The 22,811-nt window shown below is 34.7% G+C and overlaps 8 protein-coding genes across 10 annotated transcripts; 6 read left to right on the top strand and 2 right to left on the bottom strand.

The window, feature by feature from the left end:
* The first annotated feature begins 986 nt into the window (after positions 1-986).
* LOC118262128 (adult-specific cuticular protein ACP-20-like) lies at positions 987-2,472 on the top strand. Its single transcript, XM_035573274.2, has 4 exons — positions 987-1,153; positions 1,539-1,739; positions 1,920-2,086; positions 2,295-2,472. Exons 1-4 carry the CDS (start codon positions 1,076-1,078, stop codon positions 2,356-2,358), a joined length of 510 nt encoding a protein of 169 aa, XP_035429167.2. The 5' UTR covers positions 987-1,075; the 3' UTR covers positions 2,359-2,472.
* Positions 2,473-4,331: 1,859 nt separating this feature from the next.
* LOC118262129 (uncharacterized histidine-rich protein DDB_G0274557-like) lies at positions 4,332-5,317 on the top strand. The gene is made up of 4 exons (XM_035573275.2): positions 4,332-4,509; positions 4,663-4,784; positions 4,870-5,036; positions 5,120-5,317. Exons 1-4 carry the CDS (start codon positions 4,359-4,361, stop codon positions 5,187-5,189), a joined length of 510 nt encoding a protein of 169 aa, XP_035429168.2. The 5' UTR covers positions 4,332-4,358; the 3' UTR covers positions 5,190-5,317.
* A 2,262-nt stretch (positions 5,318-7,579) lies between these two features.
* On the top strand, positions 7,580-8,424 carry LOC118261765 (uncharacterized histidine-rich protein DDB_G0274557-like). Its single transcript, XM_035572716.2, has 4 exons — positions 7,580-7,748; positions 7,902-8,023; positions 8,109-8,275; positions 8,355-8,424. Exons 1-4 carry the CDS (start codon positions 7,598-7,600, stop codon positions 8,422-8,424), a joined length of 510 nt encoding a protein of 169 aa, XP_035428609.2. The 5' UTR covers positions 7,580-7,597.
* Positions 8,425-11,169: 2,745 nt separating this feature from the next.
* LOC118262127 (histidine-rich glycoprotein-like) lies at positions 11,170-11,866 on the top strand. The gene is made up of 2 exons (XM_035573273.2): positions 11,170-11,610; positions 11,696-11,866. The coding sequence occupies exons 1-2, from the start codon at positions 11,185-11,187 to the stop codon at positions 11,864-11,866; spliced, it is 597 nt and encodes a 198-aa protein (XP_035429166.2). The 5' UTR covers positions 11,170-11,184.
* Positions 11,867-16,616: 4,750 nt separating this feature from the next.
* Positions 16,617-17,596, top strand: LOC118261763 (histidine-rich glycoprotein-like). Its single transcript, XM_050701364.1, has 4 exons — positions 16,617-16,625; positions 16,739-17,191; positions 17,277-17,443; positions 17,524-17,596. The coding sequence occupies exons 1-4, from the start codon at positions 16,617-16,619 to the stop codon at positions 17,594-17,596; spliced, it is 702 nt and encodes a 233-aa protein (XP_050557321.1).
* A 461-nt stretch (positions 17,597-18,057) lies between these two features.
* On the bottom strand, positions 18,058-19,556 carry LOC118262035 (uncharacterized). 3 transcript variants are annotated; one of them, XM_050701683.1, is made up of 5 exons: positions 19,437-19,556; positions 18,834-19,161; positions 18,691-18,750; positions 18,197-18,382; positions 18,058-18,114 (listed from the first exon to the last, which is right to left on the bottom strand). In XM_050701683.1, the coding sequence occupies exons 2-5, from the start codon at positions 19,086-19,088 to the stop codon at positions 18,088-18,090; spliced, it is 528 nt and encodes a 175-aa protein (XP_050557640.1). In that variant the 5' UTR covers positions 19,089-19,161; positions 19,437-19,556; the 3' UTR covers positions 18,058-18,087. The 3 variants fall into 3 exon arrangements, with proteins under 3 accessions (XP_050557640.1, XP_035429026.2, XP_050557641.1); XM_035573133.2 differs by having other exon boundaries at positions 18,838-19,161; XM_050701684.1 differs by having other exon boundaries at positions 19,376-19,517.
* A 315-nt stretch (positions 19,557-19,871) lies between these two features.
* LOC118261762 (cuticle protein 18.6-like) lies at positions 19,872-20,599 on the bottom strand. Its single transcript, XM_035572712.2, has 4 exons — positions 20,591-20,599; positions 20,344-20,487; positions 20,093-20,259; positions 19,872-19,995 (listed from the first exon to the last, which is right to left on the bottom strand). Exons 1-4 carry the CDS (start codon positions 20,597-20,599, stop codon positions 19,926-19,928), a joined length of 390 nt encoding a protein of 129 aa, XP_035428605.2. The 3' UTR covers positions 19,872-19,925.
* Positions 20,600-20,962: 363 nt separating this feature from the next.
* LOC118262031 (uncharacterized histidine-rich protein DDB_G0274557-like) lies at positions 20,963-22,034 on the top strand. Its single transcript, XM_050701689.1, has 5 exons — positions 20,963-20,971; positions 21,088-21,289; positions 21,425-21,528; positions 21,626-21,792; positions 21,877-22,034. Exons 1-5 carry the CDS (start codon positions 20,963-20,965, stop codon positions 21,944-21,946), a joined length of 552 nt encoding a protein of 183 aa, XP_050557646.1. The 3' UTR covers positions 21,947-22,034.
* The last annotated feature ends 777 nt before the right edge of the window (positions 22,035-22,811 follow it).

Here is a 22,811-nt window from a genome sequence, read left to right as displayed (position 1 = left end):
ACACCAGTCTGAACCTTAATTTTATTATCTTAATATTTTAAGAGCATTTTGTAATCAGACATTATATGACTTATTGTATAAGAAAGGGGAGAATAGGTTTAGCTGGATATTAAAATCTTATGTTTTAGGGAAATTGAATCAAGCACGATTCTGAGATTATATGCCATGATGTTACTGATACTTAACCAATAATTCAGGTCATACTTAGTCATCCTCGGAAATTAAACCCAATTTGTCATTTGCGTGGCAATGACACTTTCAACTACTCAACCAATGAATTTGTCAAATATATAAAATTAATCAATAAATAAATTAACCTATTCAACGACTTGAAAATGTCATAAAAACCAATTGTTAATGTTTACAAAAGAATAAATAGTACTGACATTGAATTCCTAATTGTTGGCAAAGCTTATCTAATAAGTTATTTAATCACAAATGTAATTGTATCTGTGAGTTTATGTACTAGGAAATTTGAGACTTCAGTTACAAGTGCTCAAGATAAATAATTATGTATGCACCATTAAATTAGAAACCTTGGATACAATTTCTTATATGTTTCATACATATACTGGTATCATCCTTAAATATTAAACAGGGTTCATACTTATGGTATGAACACGTAACTACTATAGAGCTTAAAATAAAACCTTAACTATACAAAATAACATTTACACTCGCACGTGTTATGAAAGCTGCACTTATCCACGCACGCGTTGCGTTTGCGTACAAAAACGACGCCGTTTGCAGCAACATTCGACTTCATTAATAGTCTATCAGTTTTTTCATTAACCATACTACTGCAACTGATTATCACTTAGGCCACTTTTTGTTCCATTATTATTTGTGTCAATATACAGAGAAAATTACACAATTCACTTATAGCAAACTGTGCAATGTCACTCTGCAAGGTGTACGTAGTCATACCGAACAAACGCTTTTACGAAATTCATTGCAAACGCATACTTACTGAAGTTCGTGAATAATTTGTACTGCTTGCCCATAGCTTAGAGAGAAATCTATATCACCTTGACTAGCTTTGTTATTGATATAAAAGACGTTGAATTTGCTCATTATGCATCAGTCAACTATTGATTTTCCTATCATTAGCACAACAGCTAATAAAATCTATTTACCCAAAATGTTCTCCAAGGTAAATGTTTATTTCAACCCTTAGTGTTTATAAGTGAAGTGTTATGTGTATGTGTGGAACTGTTCAGTGAATTTTTTTATCTAGTACCTTTGGTCAACAACTACTCATTAATTGTCCTGCTCCCGAAACATCCCTTATACAGCGAACCCTAACTACATAAAATCTTTTGGTTTTCCCTAAGTTCTTGTAAATTATTGCATAGAACAATGTAATGGCATCAAAATTCATGTTATCCTTTGCAAACCCTTTCCCATGGAGACCAATTAAAAAAAATCCTGACAACACCCTTATTTCCCATGAAAGTTTTAAATGAATTTATATGTATAAGCTAGTTTTATAAATAAAATTTGTAACTGCTAATTTCTCAATTACTGTTCCATTTCAGGTCTTCTGTGTCGTAGCTATCGTAGCTTCCCTAGAAGCGGTGTACGGCCATGGTCATGGTTTCTCCTCCCAGTTCATCCACCGTCACGATGGTCCCGCAGAGGTCGTCCATGTCGCCGGACATGACGGCGGTCACGGCGGTCATGGTGGACATGGCCATGGTCATGGACACGATGGTGGTCATGGATACGTTGACTACCATGTAAGTTTAACTACTATGTAATCTAAACTGTTATAAAGTAACCAGCAATCCTTGTAAACCCTTAAAGTACCCGAGAATTGAAGGATATTAATTAATACAAAAATGTGATCTTGCTATTTGAGATCCATAGCGACCCAATTTTTTCCCTTTTCGTTAAATATAATACTTCTAATATTTTAGGCGTACCCCAAATACGAGTTCGGATACAAGGTAGAGGACCCCCACACCGGAGACATCAAGTCCCAGCATGAGCACCGTGATGGTGATGTCGTCAAGGGTTACTACGCTCTGCACCAGCCCGATGGCTCCGTCAGACACGTTGAATACCACGGTGACAAGCACTCTGGGTAAGAAAAAAATATTATCTATCTAAAAGTTCATTTAACTACAGATCTTACATATTTTCAAACTGTAACTTATCAATTTATTGATCAAAAGTTTACGAGCAATTTGATGATTAACGGTTTCTGTAGCCTATGAGCATTTACAACACTAGGAGGAATTTCAATAATTATTTAATTACTAATTACTAATTCTATTTGCTTTCTTCCCCAGTTTCCACGCTGATGTGAAGCACAGCACCCATCACATCGTGCCCCATCACAAGGACCACTACTAATTTAAGCCAGAGCTGTGATATACTATCTTTACTTTTCTCATACCAAACTGTGATCTAATGTTTAATTGTTGCTGAATTTATATTTTTTTATATTACACGTTTCAATTCTTTAAATATGTTAATTTTATTTACCTAAAAGCCCTTTTCCCTATTTTTACAAAAACTGTCCCTAATGCCAAGTAGAAGTTACTTTCCAAACTACAACACTACTATATTATTAAAACTTTAAACGTATAAGATGCACATAAAGATAAATAATAAAAAGTGTAAATCATCATTTATACACACATATTGTTCTTACACCATTCCATGTTAAAAACAGACAAAATGATCTTAATGAATAATAAAATTATGATGTTCTTGACATCACAATTGACAAACCACTTAAATATTTTGATTGGATAATACTAAACTTTTTTAGTGAACTATTGTTGATTATCATATTTATGACAAGGAAAAATGTATTCAGTTTTATTTACTAAAGTTCTCGTATTTGACGCAAAAAATAACCCAGTTTAAATTAGATAACATAAATCTAATAATTATTATATCATTTCTGCATTGAATAATGTGTAGGTCACGGATTCCGCAGTAATTCAACCGTTATTTTTACAGTCAATCGGTACCAAGGTCTCTTGAAAATGTTTTCATTCGTATTTATTTTTAGTGCTTACGGAGACTTATTTTTAGCTAAATGATAATTATGCCGAAAATGTTAAATGTCCGATGTGACACAATACTCGTAATTGGCTATAATTATATTATTCATTTATTGCTGGTAGGCAATATTTCTTTTCTATTTACACAAGGATAAATTTCAAACTTTAAAGGCGAACTAGGGATCGAAGCTCAGCTCAGCTCATCTGTCTATTAGGTCAATTTAATTAAGATTAAAAGACGTGATCGAATAGAGTCGTGGTGGCCCGGAGGGTTCGAAACCTACCAACGGCAAAGTACCAATGTGATTTTTTCCGAGTTATATACGTTCTAAGATTATTTAGACATCACTGACTAACGGTGAAAGAAAACATTGTGAGGAAACCTGGGCTTATAATTTCTGATTATAAGTTTCAAATCGCCAACCCACATTAAGCAGGCGTGGTGATTAATGCTCAAATCTTCTCTGTGTAAGAAAAGGCCTTTGGTCAGTACACTGTGGCCACTTACAGGCTGTTGATAATGATGATGAAAAGAGACACATACTGATGAGTATATTGTCTAAATGTTTCGTAGCTATTAATACGTGTTACATTATAGTTCATGCTGCGATGTAAAATTAAATTATACGTTTAAAGAAACCTCAGAAGAGTCCATGATTTGAGAAATGTTCAGTTTCGAAGTGTTTTGATCTTAGCTACGCCCAACATTGGTAAAGCTACAGCAGTTGGCTCTGATGACATTCAATATGACAACTTTGACTTTGACTTAGAAAATTTTACATAACAATACTTTATATAAATCAACAAAACAACGAAAGACGTAAGTGAGCGGTTAGTAAAATTATGAATGCGTGTGTAGTTTTTGTAGCCTTCGATAAAAATTGTCGCAGTGCATTTTGCTCCATAAACCACTTTCTTTAAGCACCCATTTACTTTCGGTAACGAAATAATTTTACGTTCTCGCTCAAGGTTACATTTTACCAAAAAATGGCATAGTATTCTGCAAACTGGTTCCGTCAGTCCTTTTAAACATGTCAAATTTTGGATATAAAAAGAAAAATTATGTACTGAGAAATTATCAGTCACAGTTCAGTACTTCAAAAGTAAACATACAAACCATCAAAATGTATAAGGTATTGTTTTTGATAGGAAAAGTAAAATAACCTTTTTTTTTTTTTAATAGAACATCTCCGATACTTAATTAACTAGATTTTCTTAATATATGATACCAACACAGAACAAGTTCAATTATATTATTTGGTAAAACATATATTATTATATATTACCTAAACTTTCTATTGCAAAACGTTTCAGATCTTCCTCCTCACCGCTGTTGTAGCGATGGCCGCTGCGCGGCCACAAGACGGTCACGGTCACGACCAACACCACGGTCACGGTCACGCCATCTCTTCACAGAGCATCGTACTTCACCACACTCAGGAGATTAAACACCCCATTCACCACGAGGAGCACCATGAAGAACAGTACCACCATGAGGGACACCAGCAGGAACAACAACAAGACAACCACCATCACGAGGAACATCATGACCAGCATCATTATGATGGACATCATCATGAGCAGTATCACCATGATGGCCACCACTACGAGCAGCTCCACCGTGATGACCACCACCACGAGGAACAACACCATGAGGAACAACATCACGGAGAGCACCATCATGAGGAACACCATGGTCACGCCTCCTCTTCTCAGAGCCTCAAGCAGTACCACGGAAAGGCCACTGAGAAACACGTCGAGTACTACGTAAGAATATCTTATTGAAGTCATTTTGTTTCTAATTATTTTGTGTCTAAATGAAATCTGTTATGATATTTATAATTTCTTGTAGGCTCATCCCAAATACGAATTCGCGTACAAGGTTGTAGACCCTCACACCGGTGACAAGAAGTCCCAGCATGAGTCTCGTGATGGTGACGTCGTGAAGGGCGTGTACAGTCTGCACCAGCCCGATGGCTCGGTCAGGATCGTGAAGTACCACTCTGACAAGAAGGCTGGGTAAATATCAAAAGTCCTAAGAAGTTAGCTACCATCGTTTTTGATTTTCAAATAATTATTATTTGTTTTCTATTTGTTAACAGATTCAACGCCAACGTGCATTACGAAGGTCACGCTATCCACATCGTTCCCGAGCACCACCACCATCACTAATCCTGTTCAATCTTAGAGAAACATTGAAAATTGTTGATACTTTTTAACCAACTGTTTTGAGGATTGTTATTTATTGAACAATGCATGTGTTGATTTGTAAATAATTTATTTATTTAAAATTACAATAATACCACTAAACATTTATTTTTTCTATTTAAATTTCTTCTCCCAAAAAAAATCCAATTCCAAAAAAATTGACAATCTGAGATTGACCCAAAAGTATTATAGCAATGGGTGTAGGTAGCTCTGGTACATATGGTAATTATAGAAGCCATGGTCTGTGTTCCTGGTCAATATTAATACAGTGCAATTATGAATCACTAACTTCTGCCAGCGGCTTTTCCCGCGTTCCTGTGGGAATAGAAGTAGGTTATTTCAGACCATAATCTACCCTTGTTCCAAATTTCATCCCGATCCCTTCAGCGATCAGACGATGACAAACACACACAAACTCAAATTTTTCAATTTATAATATTAGTTAGGTAAGATTTAATTAGGTATTATAAAGCACTACCTTTTAATGAAAGCCTAATTCAGAGATGGAGCCGAAAGGCAGCTGAAGTAACTAAAGCTTTACAGAAATGACTCTTTAGGATTGAAGAATTTGTATTGATGAGTACTTCACTGTAAGATTAATTGTGATTACCATTAGAGGTCTGATGTTGAATGGTACGTTATCTAAGAGAAGTCTTCAGTGCTTAGTAGTAGGTACTTCGTATTTTTATCATACGTGTGATTTGTTTTAGTGAACAGCTTACCGTATTAAGTAAACTGTGTCTGGGGTTTGTGGCACTTTTAACCTATCAGTGTCTTTTTTCTATTTAGTTATTTTTTCTTCGTATTATTTTGTTTATATTTAGATTTTTTCTATATAAATACACCATATGGAATTTTAGTACAAAAAATATGTTGACAAATTGATCAAAACCCGCCACATAGCATAGATTTGTTACATATTCTACTCTACATACGTTGGTGTTGTAAGATCCGCCTAAGGGATTACATATTATTATATTATTACATACTTAACGTTTTAAAGAGATTGAGATCACCGTTTAAAATCCGATTTTCAATTCAAAAAACCCAACCTACTCTTATCAAGTACCGAGCTGAGGATTATGGAAACCCTCCTTATGAAGAAGAGGTCCAGTTCAGTAGTAAATTGTCACGGGCTGTTAATAAAGATAAAATTATACTGAATTTATACAGAAACTTATGATTATTTTCAATTAAATTTAGTCAAAACGAGCGCCTGAAAGATTTTTAAAGATTTACGTTTGGTTGTGTGACCTTGAAAGTGAAATGAGTGTTAAATATCAACGTTAATGTTTAATTGCGGTTATTTAACTTTTTTTTTTGTATTTAGTAATGTGGTATTTAGTTTTTGTTTTTATTGATTTTATAAAGAACAATTAGGGCCGTGAGTGTACTCTATATATTTAAACAAGTTATTAATTATAGATTTAACAATTTAGTACAATAGATAAGTCTAAAATGATTATTCTAAACCACGTCCATAGTCATTAAACACCTAATCTTCAAAGGCCGGCAACATACTAGAAACTCTTCTGGTATTGCGATGCAATGCAATAATGCCCATAGGCGCGGCGACACCGATTGCTTACCATCAAGTGATCTATCAGCTAACATTTTTAAATATTTAATAAAAAAAAGAAATTAAAAAATATTTAAATACTTGTAGGTACCTAATACTATTATCATATTTAGTTCTATCCTCCAATATGTTGAGAATAGGTTAGCATAGAATAAAGCGTAAGCATGTCACGGAAGCGACACATCCAAATGTGGACTACCACAGAGTTATAAGTGGTAAATCATGGAACAAATTAATATATCTGCGATTACCTTCTATTTGAAGCAATGAAGCCTTTTTGTACAAAATAGGAGACGGTAATTACGCTATCACTGCATTGCTTCTGCAAAAGAGAACCCCCTAATAATATGATAAGATTTTGTTATAATTTATTTAATAAATCAAGTACTACTTCTCTCCTTTTAACTACCGTACACGTTTATTTTCGGTAACGAAGTAATAATACATTCTCGCTCAAGGGTAACGCATTTTACCAAAAAATGGCAAACTGGTTTAGCCAGTCCCTTTAATGTGTTGAATTGTTCATATAAAAAGGAAAAATATGTACTGAGAAATTATCAGTCACAGTTTAGTACTTCAAAAGTAAACATACAAACCATCAAAATGTACAAGGTATGTTTTTTTTTAATTGAGAAAAGTAAATCTTTATTTTACTGCAAAATTTCACTATATTGAGACGAGTCTATTACACATATCGATAAAAATTAAAATAAAATAATTCCAATTAAAGTACGTAAATATTTCAATCCGTTTAATTTTTTCACAGTTCTTCCTCCTCGCCGCTGTTGTTGCGATGGTCGCCGCGCGGCCACAAGACGGTCACGGTCACGACCAACACCACGGTCACGGTCACGCCATCTCTTCACAGAGCATCGTACTGCACCACACTCAGGAGATTAAACACCCCATTCACCACGAGGAGCACCATGAAGAACAGTACCACCATGAGGGACACCAGCAGGAACAACAACAAGACAACCACCATCACGAGGAACATCATGACCAGCATCATTATGATGGACATCACCATGAGCAGTACCACCATGATGGCCACCACTACGAGCAGCTCCACCATGATGGCCACCACCACGAGGAACAACACCATGAGGAACAACATCACGGAGAGCACCACCATGAGGAACACCATGGTCACGCCTCCTCTGCTCAGAGCATCAAGCAATACCACGGAAAGGCCACTGAGAAACACGTCGAGTACTACGTAAGAATATCTTATTGAAGTCATTTTGTTTCTAATTATATTGTGTGTAAATGAAATCTGTATTGAAATTAATAATTTCTTATAGGCTCATCCCAAATACGAGTTCGCGTACAAGGTTGTGGACCCTCACACCGGTGACAAGAAGTCCCAGCATGAGTCTCGTGATGGTGACGTCGTGAAGGGCGTGTACAGTCTGCACCAGCCTGATGGCTCTGTCAGGATCGTGAAGTACCACTCTGACAAGAAGGCTGGGTAAATATCTAAAGTCCTAAGAAGTTATCTACCATCGTTTTTGATTTTCAAACTATTATTGGTTTCAATTTCTTTACAGATTCAACGCCAACGTGCATTACGAAGGTCACGCTATCCACATCGTTCCCGAACACCACCACCACCACTGATCCTGTTCAATCTTAGAGAAACATTGAAAATTGTTGATACTTTTTAACCAACTTTTTGAGGATTGTTAATTATTGAACAATGCATGTGTTGATTTGTACATAACTTATTTATTTAAAATTACAATAATACCACTAAAACTATTTTTTTTTCTATTTCAATTTTTTCTTCCTGTATGCACTTTGTAAGTACTCCCAAGGACAATCCGAGATTGATCCAAAACGATTATGCAATGAGGTAAAAAAATATATTATAGCAATGGGTGTGGATGGCCATGGGAGACATGGTAACACTATGGTCTCTACCCCTAACCACTATTAATACATTAATGTAAGGTTGACTAGTGCGATTATGAATTCTGCCAGCGGTTTTGCCCTCGTTCTTGTGGGTTAAAAGTAGCCTGTGTATTATTGCTGACCAAAATCTATCCCTATTCCAAATTTCATTCTGATCCCTTCAGCGACATGATGATGACAAACACACACAAACTCAATATTTCCTATTTATAACATCTAACTAGATAATATTATGTTAGGTATTTTAAAGCACTATCTTTAAATGAAAGCCTAATTTGACAATATAATCCAGTCATTTGGTAGATAAAAAGGGGGTTACCTGGAATGTTTTCCGGGAGTTTTGAAAATTGGTAAATTTATAGATTTGGGTATGCTCTTTTCGAATTTCATCTTTGCCACCTCGTACACCCGCCGCTCGTGCCGCCATATTGGAAAAATGGCGCCTTAAAACGGTTTTTTATTAATATCTCAGTTCCGACGCATTTTACGAAAAAATATTTATCTACAAAATTAAACTAGAAAAAATTTCCTACAATTTATGTATTGATAACTTTTTCATAAAATCAATAGTTTTTGGCGTACGAGCGCCGCAAAGTATTATTCATCTGCACCACCACGTGTACAAACAATGTGTGTAGTGCAGCAACGACTGTCGCAACCGAGGGCTGGGCTCGCTGTCATTGCAGAGGTAAGTCACCTGTTTGAGGAGTTGCTAGACAGGCGCCATGGCGTCCTCACCTACCGCCTGACGCAGGTGCTTACCGGACACAGGAGTTTCGGTAGAATCCTGTTTGTGATTGGGCGGGAGGAAACGCCCGGGTGTCATCACTGCGAAGACCGCCTGGAGGACACGGTGGAACATATAACATAACACATATAACATCAGAAACAGGAACCAAATAGAATAAAACCACGATGTAAAATACATTTGTTATATTTTCTACTCTTCCATGGTGTTGTAAGATCCACCTAAGGGATCACATATTATTATCTAACATAGATCGGACAATAGAAATCATTGGACACTTAACGTTTTAAAGACATTGAGATCACCGTTTAAAATCCGATTTTCAATTAAAAAAACCCAACCTACTCTTATCAAGTACCGAGCTCAGGATTATGGAAACCCTCCTTATGAAGAAGAGGTCCAGTTCAGTAGTAAATTGTCACGGGCTGTTAATAATGAAAAAATAATACTGAATTTATATAGACAAACTAATGATTATTTTCAATTCAACTTAGTCAAAACCTGTAGTGCCTGAAAGATTGCTTTTGTGTTCACGTTTAATTGTGTGACCTTGAAAGTAAAATGAGCGTTAAATTCAAAGTTGTAGGTACTTGAATTGCAGTTATTTAACTTTTTTTTGTATTGAGTAATGTGGTATTTCGTTTTTGTTTTTAATTTTATAATAAACACCAAGGGCCATGACTATATTCAATATGTGTAAATAAGTTATCAATTATAGATTTAACAATTCAATACTTAAAACTCTTCTGGTATTGCTATGCCATGCAATAATGCCCATAGGCGCAGCGACACCGATTGCTTACCATCAGGTGATCTATCAGCTCGTTTATCGCCCATGCCATAAAAAAGAGTGCTAGTAGCTTTGTTACGTCCTGTTAGTTCTGTCCTCTAATAGGTTAGGAGAATATTATGTTAGCTTAGAATAAAGCAAAAGGATGTCGTGAAAGCGGCGCATCCAAATGTGACTACCACAGAGTTATAAGTGATCAATCATTGAAAAAAAAAATTTTACCAAGCAACGTCACGCCTTTTATCCCCGAAGGGGTAGGTACAGGTTTACATTACGGCACGTAATGCCACTGTACAATGGACACCAACTTTAAACCAATTGTTTTTTAAAGTCCAATGTAATAGGTGGTGAGCCAAAAGCCGAAAAAACCCATGGTAGTCCATGGGTTGACTAAATTTAGCTGATATATTTGTTAAGCTTTTAAAGAATATATTATATTTACCATGTATCAGATTGTTGTTAGGTTAGATATGTTCTCAATAGATTTTGTTATAATTTATTTAAAAAATGATGAACTAGGTACTTCTCTCCTTTTGAATACACGTTTATTTTCGGTAATAAAGTAATAATACATTCTCGCTCAAGGGTAACACATTTTACCAAAAAATGGCTTAATAAGCAGAAAACTGGTTAAGCCAGTCCCTTTAATGTGTTGAATTGTTCATATAAAAAGAAAAATTATGTACTGAGAAATTATCAGTCACAGTTTAGTACTTCGAAAGTAAACATACAAACCTGCAAAATGTACAAGGTATGTATGTTTTTTTTTTTATTGAAAAAAGTAAATCATTTATTATGACTAGACTATTACACAAATCGATAAAAAATAAAATAAAATAAATTAAATAAAAGAAAAAATATTACGTAAATACCTATTTTAATCCGTTTAATTTTTTCACAGTTCTTCCTCCTCGCCGCTGTTGTTGCGATGGTCGCCGCGCGGCCACAAGACGGTCACGGTCACGACCAACACCACGGTCACGGTCACGCCATCTCTTCACAGAGCATCGTACTGCACCACACTCAGGAGATTAAGCACCCCATTCACCACGAGGAGCACCATGAAGAACAGTACCACCATGAGGGACACCAGCAGGAACAACAACAAGACAGCCACCATCACGAGGAACATCATGACCAGCATCATTATGATGGACATCACCATGAGCAGTACCACCATGATGGCCACCAATACGAGCAGATCCACCATGATGACCACCACCACGAGGAACAACACCATGAGGAACAACATCACGGAGAGCACCACCATGAGGAACACCATGGTCACGCCTCCTCTTCTCAGAGCCTCAAGCAGTACCACGGAAAGGCCACTGAGAAACACGTCGAGTACTACGTAAGGATATATTATTGAAGTCATTTTGTTTCTAATTATTTTGTGTGTAAATGAAATCTGTAATGAAATTAATAATTTCTTATAGGCTCATCCCAAATACGAGTTCGCGTACAAGGTCGTGGACCCTCACACCGGTGACAAGAAGTCCCAGCATGAGGCTCGTGATGGTGATGTCGTGAAGGGCGTGTACAGTCTGCACCAGCCTGATGGCTCTGTCAGGATCGTGAAGTACCACTCTGACAAGAAGGCTGGGTAAATATCAAAAGTCCTAAAAGTTATTTAACACCGTTGTTGATTTGATATTCAAACAATTATTGGTTTCAATTTCTTTACAGATTCAACGCCAACGTGCATTACGAAGGTCACGCTATCCACATCGTTCCCGAACACCACCACCACCACTGATCCTGTTCAATCTGAGAGAAACGTTGAAAATTGTTGATACTTTTTAACCAACTGTTTTGAGGATTGTTATTTATTGAACAATGCATGTGTTGATTTGTACATAACTTATTTATTTAGAATTACAGTAATACCACTAAAAATGTACTATTTTCTATTTATTTATTTTCTCCCTTTACGCACTATGAAAGTGCTCCCAAGGACAATCCCATAATAATCCACAACTATAATATTGTGCAATGAAGTAAAAAGTTATATTATTATAAACTAAGGGTGCTAGTAGACATGCTAACTATAGAAATACTATGGTCTCTGCCCCTGATCAATATTAATACATTCATTTAAGAATGACTAGTGTGATTATGAATTACTAGCTTCTGCCAGCGTCTTCGTCTTCGTTCCGGTGGGATAAAAAGTAGCCTATAGGTTATTCCACACCATAATTTACTCCCTCAACCACATAACGATAACAAACACACATAAACTCAAACTTTCCTATTTGTTATTAGTTAGATAAGATTTTATTAGGTACTAGCTTTTGCCCGCGACTTCGTTCGCGTGGAATAGTGACTTCCGGCAAATTTTTGGTTTTAACCACATAGTTCCCATAGCTATAGGCTGATGATGATGATGATGAGTTCCCGATCTCGCGGGATCTCTTCAAAAATAAGATGTGGATGTGGTAAAATCAACATAATGAGCTCTGCGTTTGATTTTAATAGATGTATACTCACTTAGGGCATTGAAAAAATAGTTTAAAAACGGACTTAAACTAACTTAAAACTAAAGAAAGCTACGAATTACGAATTTATAACAATTAAAAAAGAAATTATATTAGAACCTATCCTTTATGATATAATAACCAAGCTTAAACTAAATAATTTAAAAGAAACGACTTAAATCTAATCTAATTAATTTATAAATTAGACTTACAATTTTATTAAAAAAACTAACTACAGTAACTACTAATAATCGATATCAAACTAAACCTACGTTAAAAAGTTAAACCAGAAAACCAGGAAAACCCAACAAATAAACTTATTAATTGACAAATACAACGAAACCAATTAAGAATATACGAAACAGCAGGACCACTACAGACAAATAATCATACGACTGATAATACACATTTTCTACAATAGTACCGAAGCGCTCGGCCGATACCCAACCAAATAATTGTAACAAAACCATAGCGCAATCTATTTCGATCCCAACGCCATCTATCGAGGATAAAGACAACTTGGATTATTTATTTATACTCCGTTCGGGCATTTTCTTTGTACTAAAAGTTTAATTATATTGATATAATTTTTTTCATACCTTTTTACTATTTGTTAACTTTTTTCGATGAATTAAAACAATAACATGAACCGAAGTCGTGTAACGATCGACATAGAATTATCTATACTCCGTTAGAGCGTTTTCTTTGTACTAAAAGTTGTATTATGTTATATTTTTCATTGCTTTTTACTATTTTGTAAAAACAAATTTCCAATAAATTAAAACAATAACATGAACTGAACAATTGTAATTACACCATTGCGCGATCAACGTCATCTATCTACGGAGTATAGGAACAGCCCGACATTGTTCAATTCCGTACTATAAGTACGAAATTGAACAATAGATGGCGCTGTATGTCCGGAATAAATTTATTTTTTATTATTTTATTTTTTTTATTTTTATTTTATTTTTATTTTATTTTTATTTTATTTTTATTTTATTTTTATTTTATTTTTATTTTTATTTTATTTTTATTTTATTTTTATTTTTATTTTTATTTTTATTTTATTTTTATTTTATTTTTATTTTATTTTTATTTTATTTTATTTTTATTTTTATTTTATTTTTATTTTATTTTTATTTTATTTTTATTTTATTTTTATTTTATTTTTATTTTATTTTTATTTTATTTTTATTTTATTTTTATTTTATTTTTATTTTATTTTTATTTTATTTTTTTTTTTTTATTTTATTTTTATTTTATTTTTATTTTATTTTTATTTTATTTTTATTTTATTTTTATTTTATTTTTATTTTTATTTTATTTTTATTTTATTTTTATTTTATTTTATATTTTATTTTATTTTTATTTTTATTTTATTTTTATTTTTATTTTTATTTTTAATTTTATTTTTATTTTATTTTATTTTATTTTTATTTTATTTTATTTTTATTTTATTTTTATTTTATTTTTATTTTTTTTTTTATTTTTATTTTTATTTTTATTTTTATTTTTATTTTTATTTTATTTTTATTTTATTTTTATTTTATTTTTTGATTTTTGAAATAAAAATATATCTATGTCCTTTCTAAGGTTCTAAACTATATCTGTACCAAATTTCAACCAAATCCGTCAAATAGTTGCGGAGATTAATGGTATAAGCATAGAATGTTCGACGTGATTCTTTAATTTGACATAACTTTTTTATTTATGAACCGATTGAAATGAAACAAACACTAAATGTAAATTTAAGCATCCCACAATATATTCGTGAAAACCGCATCCAACTCGGATCAGCCGTTTCTGAGATTAGCGCGCACAGACGAACAGACAAACAGACAAACAGACAAACAGACAAACAGACAAACAGACAAACAGACAAAAAAAAAGTTAATTACATTTTTGGGTTCGACATCGACATAACAATAACCCCTGCTATTTTTTTTATTTTTATTTTCAATGTACAGACAGCACTTTTCTACGATTTTATTATATGTATAGATTTTAAAGTACTACCTCTTAAAGCCTAATTTGATGATGGAGCTGAAAGACAGTTGAGGGAATTCCCAATGATCTGCAGCAATGACTCATTAGGGTTGTATAATATTAATAGCCTTTTATTCTGAACTGTTCACATTTTAGTTGCATGCAATAAACTTTTGTTTACAAAATATCTCTAAGTTTGGTGAGTCTTCTGACAGACACCATGTGTTTGGGCGTGATATATTTGTATTGATGAGAACATCACACTTAGATGGATTGTGATTATCATTAGGGATCTGATGTTGAAATGGTACGACAGCTAAATTAAAACTTCAGTGCTTAACAGTAGGTACCTGGTATTTTTATCATACGTGTGATTTGTTATCGTGAACAGCTTACTGTATTATTTAAAAAGTTAGAGATCACTATTCAAAATCTGTTTTTCAAATAGAAAATCTAACCCACGCTTTTCAAGTACCGAGCTCAGGATTATGGAAACCCTCCTTATGGAGAGCAGGTTCAATTCAGAAGTACTGTCAGGAGCTGTTAATAATGATAAAATTATACTGATTTTATATAAAAACTTTTAATTATTTTCAATTCAATTTAGTTAAAACAAGCACCTGAAAGATTGCTTTTGTGTTTACGTTTGGTTGTATGACCTTGAAAGTGAAATGAGTGCTAAATAAATATCAACGTTGATATTTAATTGCAGTTATTTAACTTTTTTTTTGTGTTTCGTAATGTAGTATTTAGGTTTGTTTTTAATTGTATAAAGAACAACTAGGGCCGTGACTGTAATCAAAATGTTTAAATAAGCTTTCAATTATAGATTTAACAATTCAATACAATAGATAAGTCTGTATATATAAGTCAATAGCGTATGCTTTCTCCACCCCATCCATAATCACTAAATACCCGATCTTCTAAGGCTGGCAACACTCATGAAACTCTTTTGGTATTGTGATGCAAAGCAATAATGGCCAAATGCCCGGCGACACCAATTGCTCACCATCAGGTGATCTATCATCTCGTTTACCGCCCATGCCATAAAAAAGGAGTGTTAGTAGTCATGTTACGTACCTGTTAGTTCTGTCCTCTAATAGTTTAGGAGAATATGTTAGCTAAGAATGAAGCGAAAGCATGTCGCGGACGCGGCACATCCAAATGTGACCACCACAGAAGTCAATCATGGAACAAAAATTTTACTACGCAACGTCACGTCTTTTATCCCCGAAGGGGTAGCTAGAGGTTTACATTGCAGCACGTAATGTAACTGTCCAATGTACACCAACTTTTCACCAATTGTTTTTTAAAGTCCAATGTAATAGGTGGTAAGCCAAAAGCCGAAAAAGCCCAGTAATACTATGCCCGACCCGGGAGTCGAACCCGAGTTCCCTTGCCCGGCAGTCGCAATTGCGACTACTCGACCAACGAGGCAGTCATATTTTACTATTACCTTCTATTTGTAGCAATGAAGCCTTTTTATACAATAAAGGAGACTATGTAATTACGATAGGTTAGTACCTATCGTAATTACGTAGATATATTTGTTAAGCTTTTAAAAACATATTATATTTACCGTGTATCAGATTGTTGTTAGGTTAGATATGTTCTCAATAGATTTTGTTTTAATTTATTTAAAAAATTATAATTTATATAAAAAATTATGTACTACTTTTCTCCTTTTAACTACACGTTTATTTTCGGTAACGAAGTAATAATACATTCTCGCTCAAGGGTAACGCATTTTACCAAAAAATGGCTTAATAAGCAGCAAACTGGTTTAGCCGGTCCCTTTAATGTGTTGAATTGTTCTTATATAAAGAAAAAATGTGCACTGAGATATTATCAGTTACAGTTTAGTACTTCGAAAGTAAACATACAAACCTGCAAAATGTACAAGGTATGGTTTTTTAATTTAATATTTTGAGACTAGACTATTACACATATCGATAAAAATTAAAATAAAATAATTCTAATTACGTAAATATTTTAATCCGTTTAATTTTTTCACAGTTCTTCCTCCTCGCCGCTGTTGTTACGATGGTCGCCGCGCGGCCACAAGACGGTCACGGTCACGACCAACACCACGGTCACGGTCACGCCATCTCTTCACAGAGCATCGTACTGCACCACACTCAGGAGATTAAGCACCCCATTTACCACGAGGAGCACCATGAAGAACAGTACCACCATGAGGGACACCAGCAGGAACAACAACAAGACAGCCACCATCACGAGGAACATCATGACCAGCATCATTATGATGGACATCATCATGAGCAGTACCACCATGATGGCCACCACTACGAGCAGATCCACCATGATGACCACCACCACGAGGAACAACACCATGAGGAACAACATCACGGAGAGCACCATCATGAGGAACACCATGGTCACGCCTCCTCTTCTCAGAGCATCAAGCAGTACCACGGAAAGGCCACTGAGAAACACGTCGAGTACTACGTAAGGATATCTAATTGAAGTCATTTTGTTTCTAATTATTTTGTGTGTAAATGAAATCTATAATGATATTAATAATTTCTTATAGGCTCATCCCAAATACGAGTTCGCGTACAAGGTCGTGGACCCTCACACCGGTGACAAGAAGTCCCAGCATGAGGCTCGTGATGGTGACGTCGTGAAGGGCGTGTACAGTCTGCATCAGCCTGATGGCTCTGTCAGGATCGTGAAGTACCACTCTGACAAGAAGGCCGGGTAAATATCGAAAGTCCTAAAAAGTTATCTAACATCGTTTTTGATTTTCAAATAATTATTTGTTTTCTATTTGTTAACAGATTCAACGCCAACGTGCATTACGAAGGTCACGCCATTCACATCGTTCCCGAACACCACCACCACCACCACTAAGAATCAGTTCAATTTGACAGATATGTTAAATGTTGATACTTTTTGAAGATTGTTATTTATTGAACAAAGCATGTGTTGATTTGTAAATAATGTATTTAAAAATAATATAAGAATTTCTACATAATATTATTGATTTTATTTCATAACTTTCTAACAATAATATCAGGTGCATTTTCAGTTAAATTAATTCAAAATCTTTTTTCATATGGGAAACGACTGGATATGACATTTTTAGTTCAAGCTCAAATATTCAACTAAATTAAATGAGTATAATTGCATACCACAAAAACAATAAAACAAAGTAAATTAGGTATAATCCTATTTATTTAAATTACTATTTAAAAGGTGACACAAATAATCATTCAACAATCTTATAGCATAAGATAATATAGTAAAGAAACACACACAGTAAAGTGATTCCATAGCGTTTCCATTTCACACACAGTGATTTCATAGCGGCAGGGTTTAGGAATAAACGTGTATTGCAACTGTCATATTATGTCACGTTGGTTTTGAATCTGTGTAAATAAAATAAAAGGGATAAATAAATTAGTGACTTGGATTTTTTTTTATAATTACTGTAATTATTAAACTAAGTACCAATCTAGGAAAGATTTGGAATATAAAACCACTCTTCTTATCAGTATACTCCGCAATCTTGACAGAATCATCAGGTTGATCCAAACTGTAAATGCCCTTAACAACGGCCTTATTGCTAGACGTTTTTTGTGTTTTCTTTTCAGCAATGTAAGGGTCTCCCAACTCATAGTCTGACTCTGGTTGCATCTGCAATTGAACAAATGGATATGGAGTACTTTTTTATAGACGCATTTCTCTTTTATTTACATTGGCTAAATGGAAAATATAATATAAATTTTATGGAAATTAATTTATCATCACTACATGTATGAACCAAAGTAGTTTTCCGTTGTCTGTCCCTATGTATGTTTAGATCATTAAAACTACGCAACGGATATTGATGCGGTTATTTATCGATTAAAAAAAAACAGAATTGACTCGTGTAAAATCGCGGGCAAAATAATGTTCACAAGTAAATCAAAACAAATTCATGATTATAAAAAAATGAACTTAACTATTATTATTGTAGTTCTAGAGGGTATATGAATATCTGGTTGGAGAGAAGTGGGAACATCCTGCGACAGAATTTACAGTTACAAATTAATAAGCTGAGAGGAAAAGTGCGCTGTTATTATTATTTGGTTAAATTGTAACATACGAACATATTTCTCGCTCTCTTTCTCAGTTTCTTTTTCGATGGGTTGCTGGATACTCTTTGATGAGGAGGTTGGATCGAGTCGTTCTTTCGGTTTGTGATGAGGTCCAACTTTTCCACCACGGTGACTATTATGTTCACCGTGGCGGATAAGTACATCTTGGCGATTATTCTTATGCTTTTCGATAGGTGCGGTACTGAGTTTGACGTTGGTAGTTTGGTGCAATAGAATGTGTTGTGGTAGGAATACGTGACCATGATTGTGTTTTTGCTGGTGACCGTGTTGAGGTCGTGCGGCGACCGTCGCTACTACAGCAACGAGAAATAGGAACTGTGGGATAAAGAAATTCTTTAAGATAATCGATAATAAATTTCATTCATTTTACCAAAAATCTAAAAGTATTGTAAACACTTTCTTGAATAGAAAGGTATAGATAACCATATCTTTGCACCTAGTACAAATTTAACGATGGTGCACTTAACTCTAAATGATTGAGAGTTTGTAAGTTTTTGAAAAGTTGCACTGACCTAAAGTAATAAATTACCTTATTTTATGGCTGAAATGTAACTACTTAATTATAATTAAAACTTGGAACCAATATCTACCATTAATATAAAAAATTGTCTTGATCATGGAAATAAACTTAATATTACTAAAATAGAAGGCGTTTTATATGTGTTCTCTTCAAATTCTATATTTTGTAAATTCAGTAGAAATTGTCATAACCAATTTGTCAATGCGTCAACATGACACGACAAGTGATACCAGACAAAAATGTAACAAATTCTTTATCAGATCTAAGTTCAAAGAGATCCGATCGGAAATCTAAATAAATAAACTCCTTGTCCAAACTTAATAAATAAAACCAAAATTTATCAAATTGTAATTTAATTGGTGATGTACAGTATAATTCATTTACTCATACTAACGTATCTTTAAGTCTAAGAAAATAAACAACAATTTATTCAGTTTAAGAAATTTTATTTCGATTACTTATTTACATTATTTCAACAACTTTTTGGGGCTCAAGAATCAACAAACTTACAATTAAAATTAACAAGAAAAGTCAATAGGAAAAAGTGCTTAAAATAAAATCAGTGGTGGTGGTGGTGTTCAGGAACGATGTGTACGGCGTGACCTTCGTACTTCACGTTGGCGTTGAATCTGATGACACACAATATAAAAATGTATTACAACTGTGATCCTACGTTTGGTCATACTTTATTCTCAAAATTATGAAGGATCATGTTAGAATACTCACCCAGTCTTCTTGTCAGCGTGGTACTCCACGGTCCTGACAGAGCCATCAGGCTGATGCAGACTGTACACACCCTTCACGACGTGACCATCACGAGACTCATGCTGGGACTTCTTGTCACCGGTGTGAGGGTCCACAACCTTGTACGCGAACTCATACTTGGGATGAGACTGCAATAGGTATAATTGTGTTAGATAAAAGCAATCCTATTTTGCAGAAGTAATAGTTTCAATTGCATTGAAATATTATCTTACATAGTATTCGACGTGTTTCTCAGTGGCTTTCCCGTGGTACTGCTTGAGGCTCTGTGAGGAGGAGGCGTGGTGGTGGTGCTCGTGGTGGTGACCGTCCTGTGGACGCGCCGCGACTACCGCTACCACTGCAGCTGCTAGGATGATCTATGGAAATAATGATAAATGTTTATTCATGCTTTAACTGGACAATTGATATAATATATTATTAAGAGTATGTATTAAACATTTTAATGAATGCTCTCAGTACCTTGTACATATTGAATAGTTTGTATTTTTACTGTTGGACCACTGAGCAGTGACTGATAATCTTGGAGAACATATTTTCACTTTTTATAAGACCTAAAGGGACAGTGAGACAACTTACACAATACGTTAATGCACAATGATCTTGTTTCATGATCAGGTTTTTGGTTAATGAAAGTAACCTTGACTGAAGTTTTATTATACATGTGAATTAAGTCATAACTTTAACATAAAGTTATGTTTCATTCATTAATATTGTAACTGGTTTTGCTTTTTTGGTGGTGCACCTTTGGTTTCTATAAAAACGAAATATTGAAGTTGAAAAGACATCAGTCACCCATTGGTAGTACAAGTAAAAACACTAAAATCCCTCAACATGTATAAGGTAAAAAAAAACAGTAACTTATCATATATTCATAAAACAAAATTTAAAAAAATATTTTTTATTAAAGCTAATAAATACCATTCGATCCATCAACTAAGTTTATAAACATTTTACAGATCTTCCTTCTCGCCGCCGTGGTCGCGACGGTCGCTGCGCGGCCGCAACAAGGTCACGACCAACACCACGGTCACGGTCACGCCATCTCCTCACAGAGCATCGTACTGCACCACACTCACGAGACCAAACACCCTGTACACCATGTAGAGCACCACGAGGAACAAGGCAAGCAGAACGAACAGAACCACCACGATGAACACCATTATGAGCAGTACTATCACGATGACCACCACCACGAACAGAACCAACACGATGATCACCACTACCAACAGTACCACCATGATGACCACCAACACGAGCAGTACCACCATGATGATTCCCACCACGAGGAACAACACCACGGGGAACACCATCAGGAGGAACACCACGGCCACGCCTCCTCCTCACAGAGCATCAAGCAGCACCACGGACATGGCACCGAGAAGCACGTCGTCTACTATGTAAGATAATATAATAGTCTTGTTTATTCTGAAACCTTTTATTGTCACAAAATATTATGTCTTGGAGTATTCTATAACAATGTGTTTTGTGTTACAGTCTCACCCTAAATACGAGTTCGCCTACAAAGTGGAGGACCCTCACACCGGTGACAAGAAGTCCCAGCATGAGGCTCGTGATGGTGACGTCGTGAAGGGCGTGTACAGTCTGCACCAGCCTGATGGCACTATCAGGATCGTGGAGTACCACGCTGACAAGAAGACTGGGTGAGTAATACATAACGTGTGATAATAAAAATAAATATTATAGTGTGCGATAGAATGAACTAATTATTTATTTCATATTAACAGATTCAACGCCAACGTTAAGTTCGTGGGTCACGCCAAGCACATCGTTCCTGAACACCACCACCACCACTGATTCTGATCTCAATTGTTAGACGACCTCATTGTTGAACCTTATGTCTAAGTCATTATTTGTTGTCGCAAGAGTTTTGTTATAAATGTAACAATTAAATTATTTATGATCTTACTGACTATGTTTCCATTCTAACTTTTACAATCCCAACACAAAAACAGGTGATTTTTTTGGCAAACTGTCCCAGTCGTCAATATTAATGAACCGATTCTTTTTCTTAAAAAGGAATGAATTGGAATGATTTTAGTAATGTAAAAAATAATAATCAGTTCCTTCTAAAGATTATTAGTTCTTTTCTAGTATATGATAAGTCATAAAAGTATCGCTTTAATGCCTAATCTTACTATAATAATATAAACTGCATTCTGCCCACGGAAATGCGAGTAGACGCTAGTACAATGTTAATATTACCTACACATTAACACCTTTCAGCACGCATCTGATATAGAATTCTCTGATCCAGAGATGCGGACCTATCTAACGGTTTTACTGGGACTCCGGCTTAAAAAGCAGGAGTTGGAACTGGGTGGTTTTTAGTCACACTCCCTCTTGCCTCGCCCAAGGTGGCAGAAGTCATTGAATAAAACGAGATAGAATTGTAATATTGTAATGACACACTTTATACGCTTTCTTTTTTATTGTTCTATTTGTAGTAAAGGAATCCACAGATACGTAATTAAATTTCAGAGATTAACCGTAAATTTACTCAAAGCAAACGACGACGAAAACATATTTCATGTACATGTGCTCTTATAAAGGGTGCATACCAATAGGATATTGGAGACAGATTTTATTCTACAGTTGTGCAGGGTCTGTCCAAGGTCCCTAAAGTTGCTAATTAATAACATTATAATATACTTACATACCT

The sequence above is a fragment of the Spodoptera frugiperda genome, chromosome 20, assembly GCF_023101765.2.
Source record: "Spodoptera frugiperda isolate SF20-4 chromosome 20, AGI-APGP_CSIRO_Sfru_2.0, whole genome shotgun sequence".
Taxonomy (NCBI): domain Eukaryota; kingdom Metazoa; phylum Arthropoda; class Insecta; order Lepidoptera; family Noctuidae; genus Spodoptera; species Spodoptera frugiperda.
The sequence above is the reverse complement of the archived record's forward strand: the minus strand, read 5'-3'. Positions and strand labels throughout refer to the sequence as shown.

What these genes read in the sequence shown, in the direction of transcription:
- LOC118261765 (XM_035572716.2), top strand. Translation starts at nt 7,598, where the DNA reads ATGGTCGCCGCGCGGCCACAAGACGGTCACGGTCACGACCAACACCAC. An exon ending in AGAAACACGTCGAGTACTAC is followed by an intron (nt 8,024 to 8,108) that starts GTAAGAATATCT and finishes AATTTCTTATAG; the next exon opens with GCTCATCCCAAATACGAGTT. An exon ending in CACTCTGACAAGAAGGCTGG is followed by an intron (nt 8,276 to 8,354) that starts GTAAATATCTAA and finishes ATTTCTTTACAG; the next exon opens with ATTCAACGCCAACGTGCATT.
- LOC118261762 (XM_035572712.2), bottom strand. An exon ending in AGAAACACGTCGAATACTAT is followed by an intron (nt 20,260 to 20,343) that starts GTAAGATAATAT and finishes TACCTATTGCAG; the next exon opens with TCTCATCCCAAGTATGAGTT. An exon ending in CACGCTGACAAGAAGACTGG is followed by an intron (nt 19,996 to 20,092) that starts GTGAGTATTCTA and finishes GTGTGTCATCAG; the next exon opens with ATTCAACGCCAACGTGAAGT.
- LOC118262031 (XM_050701689.1), top strand. An exon ending in GAACCACCACGATGAACACC is followed by an intron (nt 21,290 to 21,424) that starts ATTATGAGCAGT and finishes ACGAGGAACAAC; the next exon opens with ACCACGGGGAACACCATCAG. An exon ending in CACGCTGACAAGAAGACTGG is followed by an intron (nt 21,793 to 21,876) that starts GTGAGTAATACA and finishes TCATATTAACAG; the next exon opens with ATTCAACGCCAACGTTAAGT.
- LOC118262127 (XM_035573273.2), top strand. Translation starts at nt 11,185, where the DNA reads ATGGTCGCCGCGCGGCCACAAGACGGTCACGGTCACGACCAACACCAC. An exon ending in AGAAACACGTCGAGTACTAC is followed by an intron (nt 11,611 to 11,695) that starts GTAAGGATATAT and finishes AATTTCTTATAG; the next exon opens with GCTCATCCCAAATACGAGTT.
- LOC118262035 (XM_035573133.2), bottom strand. An exon ending in AGAAAGAGAGCGAGAAATAT is followed by an intron (nt 18,751 to 18,837) that starts GTTCGTATGTTA and finishes ATTCTGTCGCAG; the next exon opens with GATGTTCCCACTTCTCTCCA. An exon ending in TCCAAATCTTTCCTAGATTG is followed by an intron (nt 18,115 to 18,196) that starts GTACTTAGTTTA and finishes TTATTTACACAG; the next exon opens with ATTCAAAACCAACGTGACAT.
- LOC118262129 (XM_035573275.2), top strand. Translation starts at nt 4,359, where the DNA reads ATGGCCGCTGCGCGGCCACAAGACGGTCACGGTCACGACCAACACCAC. An exon ending in AGAAACACGTCGAGTACTAC is followed by an intron (nt 4,785 to 4,869) that starts GTAAGAATATCT and finishes AATTTCTTGTAG; the next exon opens with GCTCATCCCAAATACGAATT. An exon ending in CACTCTGACAAGAAGGCTGG is followed by an intron (nt 5,037 to 5,119) that starts GTAAATATCAAA and finishes ATTTGTTAACAG; the next exon opens with ATTCAACGCCAACGTGCATT.
- LOC118262128 (XM_035573274.2), top strand. Translation starts at nt 1,076, where the DNA reads ATGCATCAGTCAACTATTGATTTTCCTATCATTAGCACAACAGCTAAT. An exon ending in TACCCAAAATGTTCTCCAAG is followed by an intron (nt 1,154 to 1,538) that starts GTAAATGTTTAT and finishes GTTCCATTTCAG; the next exon opens with GTCTTCTGTGTCGTAGCTAT. An exon ending in ATGGATACGTTGACTACCAT is followed by an intron (nt 1,740 to 1,919) that starts GTAAGTTTAACT and finishes CTAATATTTTAG; the next exon opens with GCGTACCCCAAATACGAGTT.
- LOC118261763 (XM_050701364.1), top strand. An exon ending in AGAAACACGTCGAGTACTAC is followed by an intron (nt 17,192 to 17,276) that starts GTAAGGATATCT and finishes AATTTCTTATAG; the next exon opens with GCTCATCCCAAATACGAGTT. An exon ending in CACTCTGACAAGAAGGCCGG is followed by an intron (nt 17,444 to 17,523) that starts GTAAATATCGAA and finishes ATTTGTTAACAG; the next exon opens with ATTCAACGCCAACGTGCATT.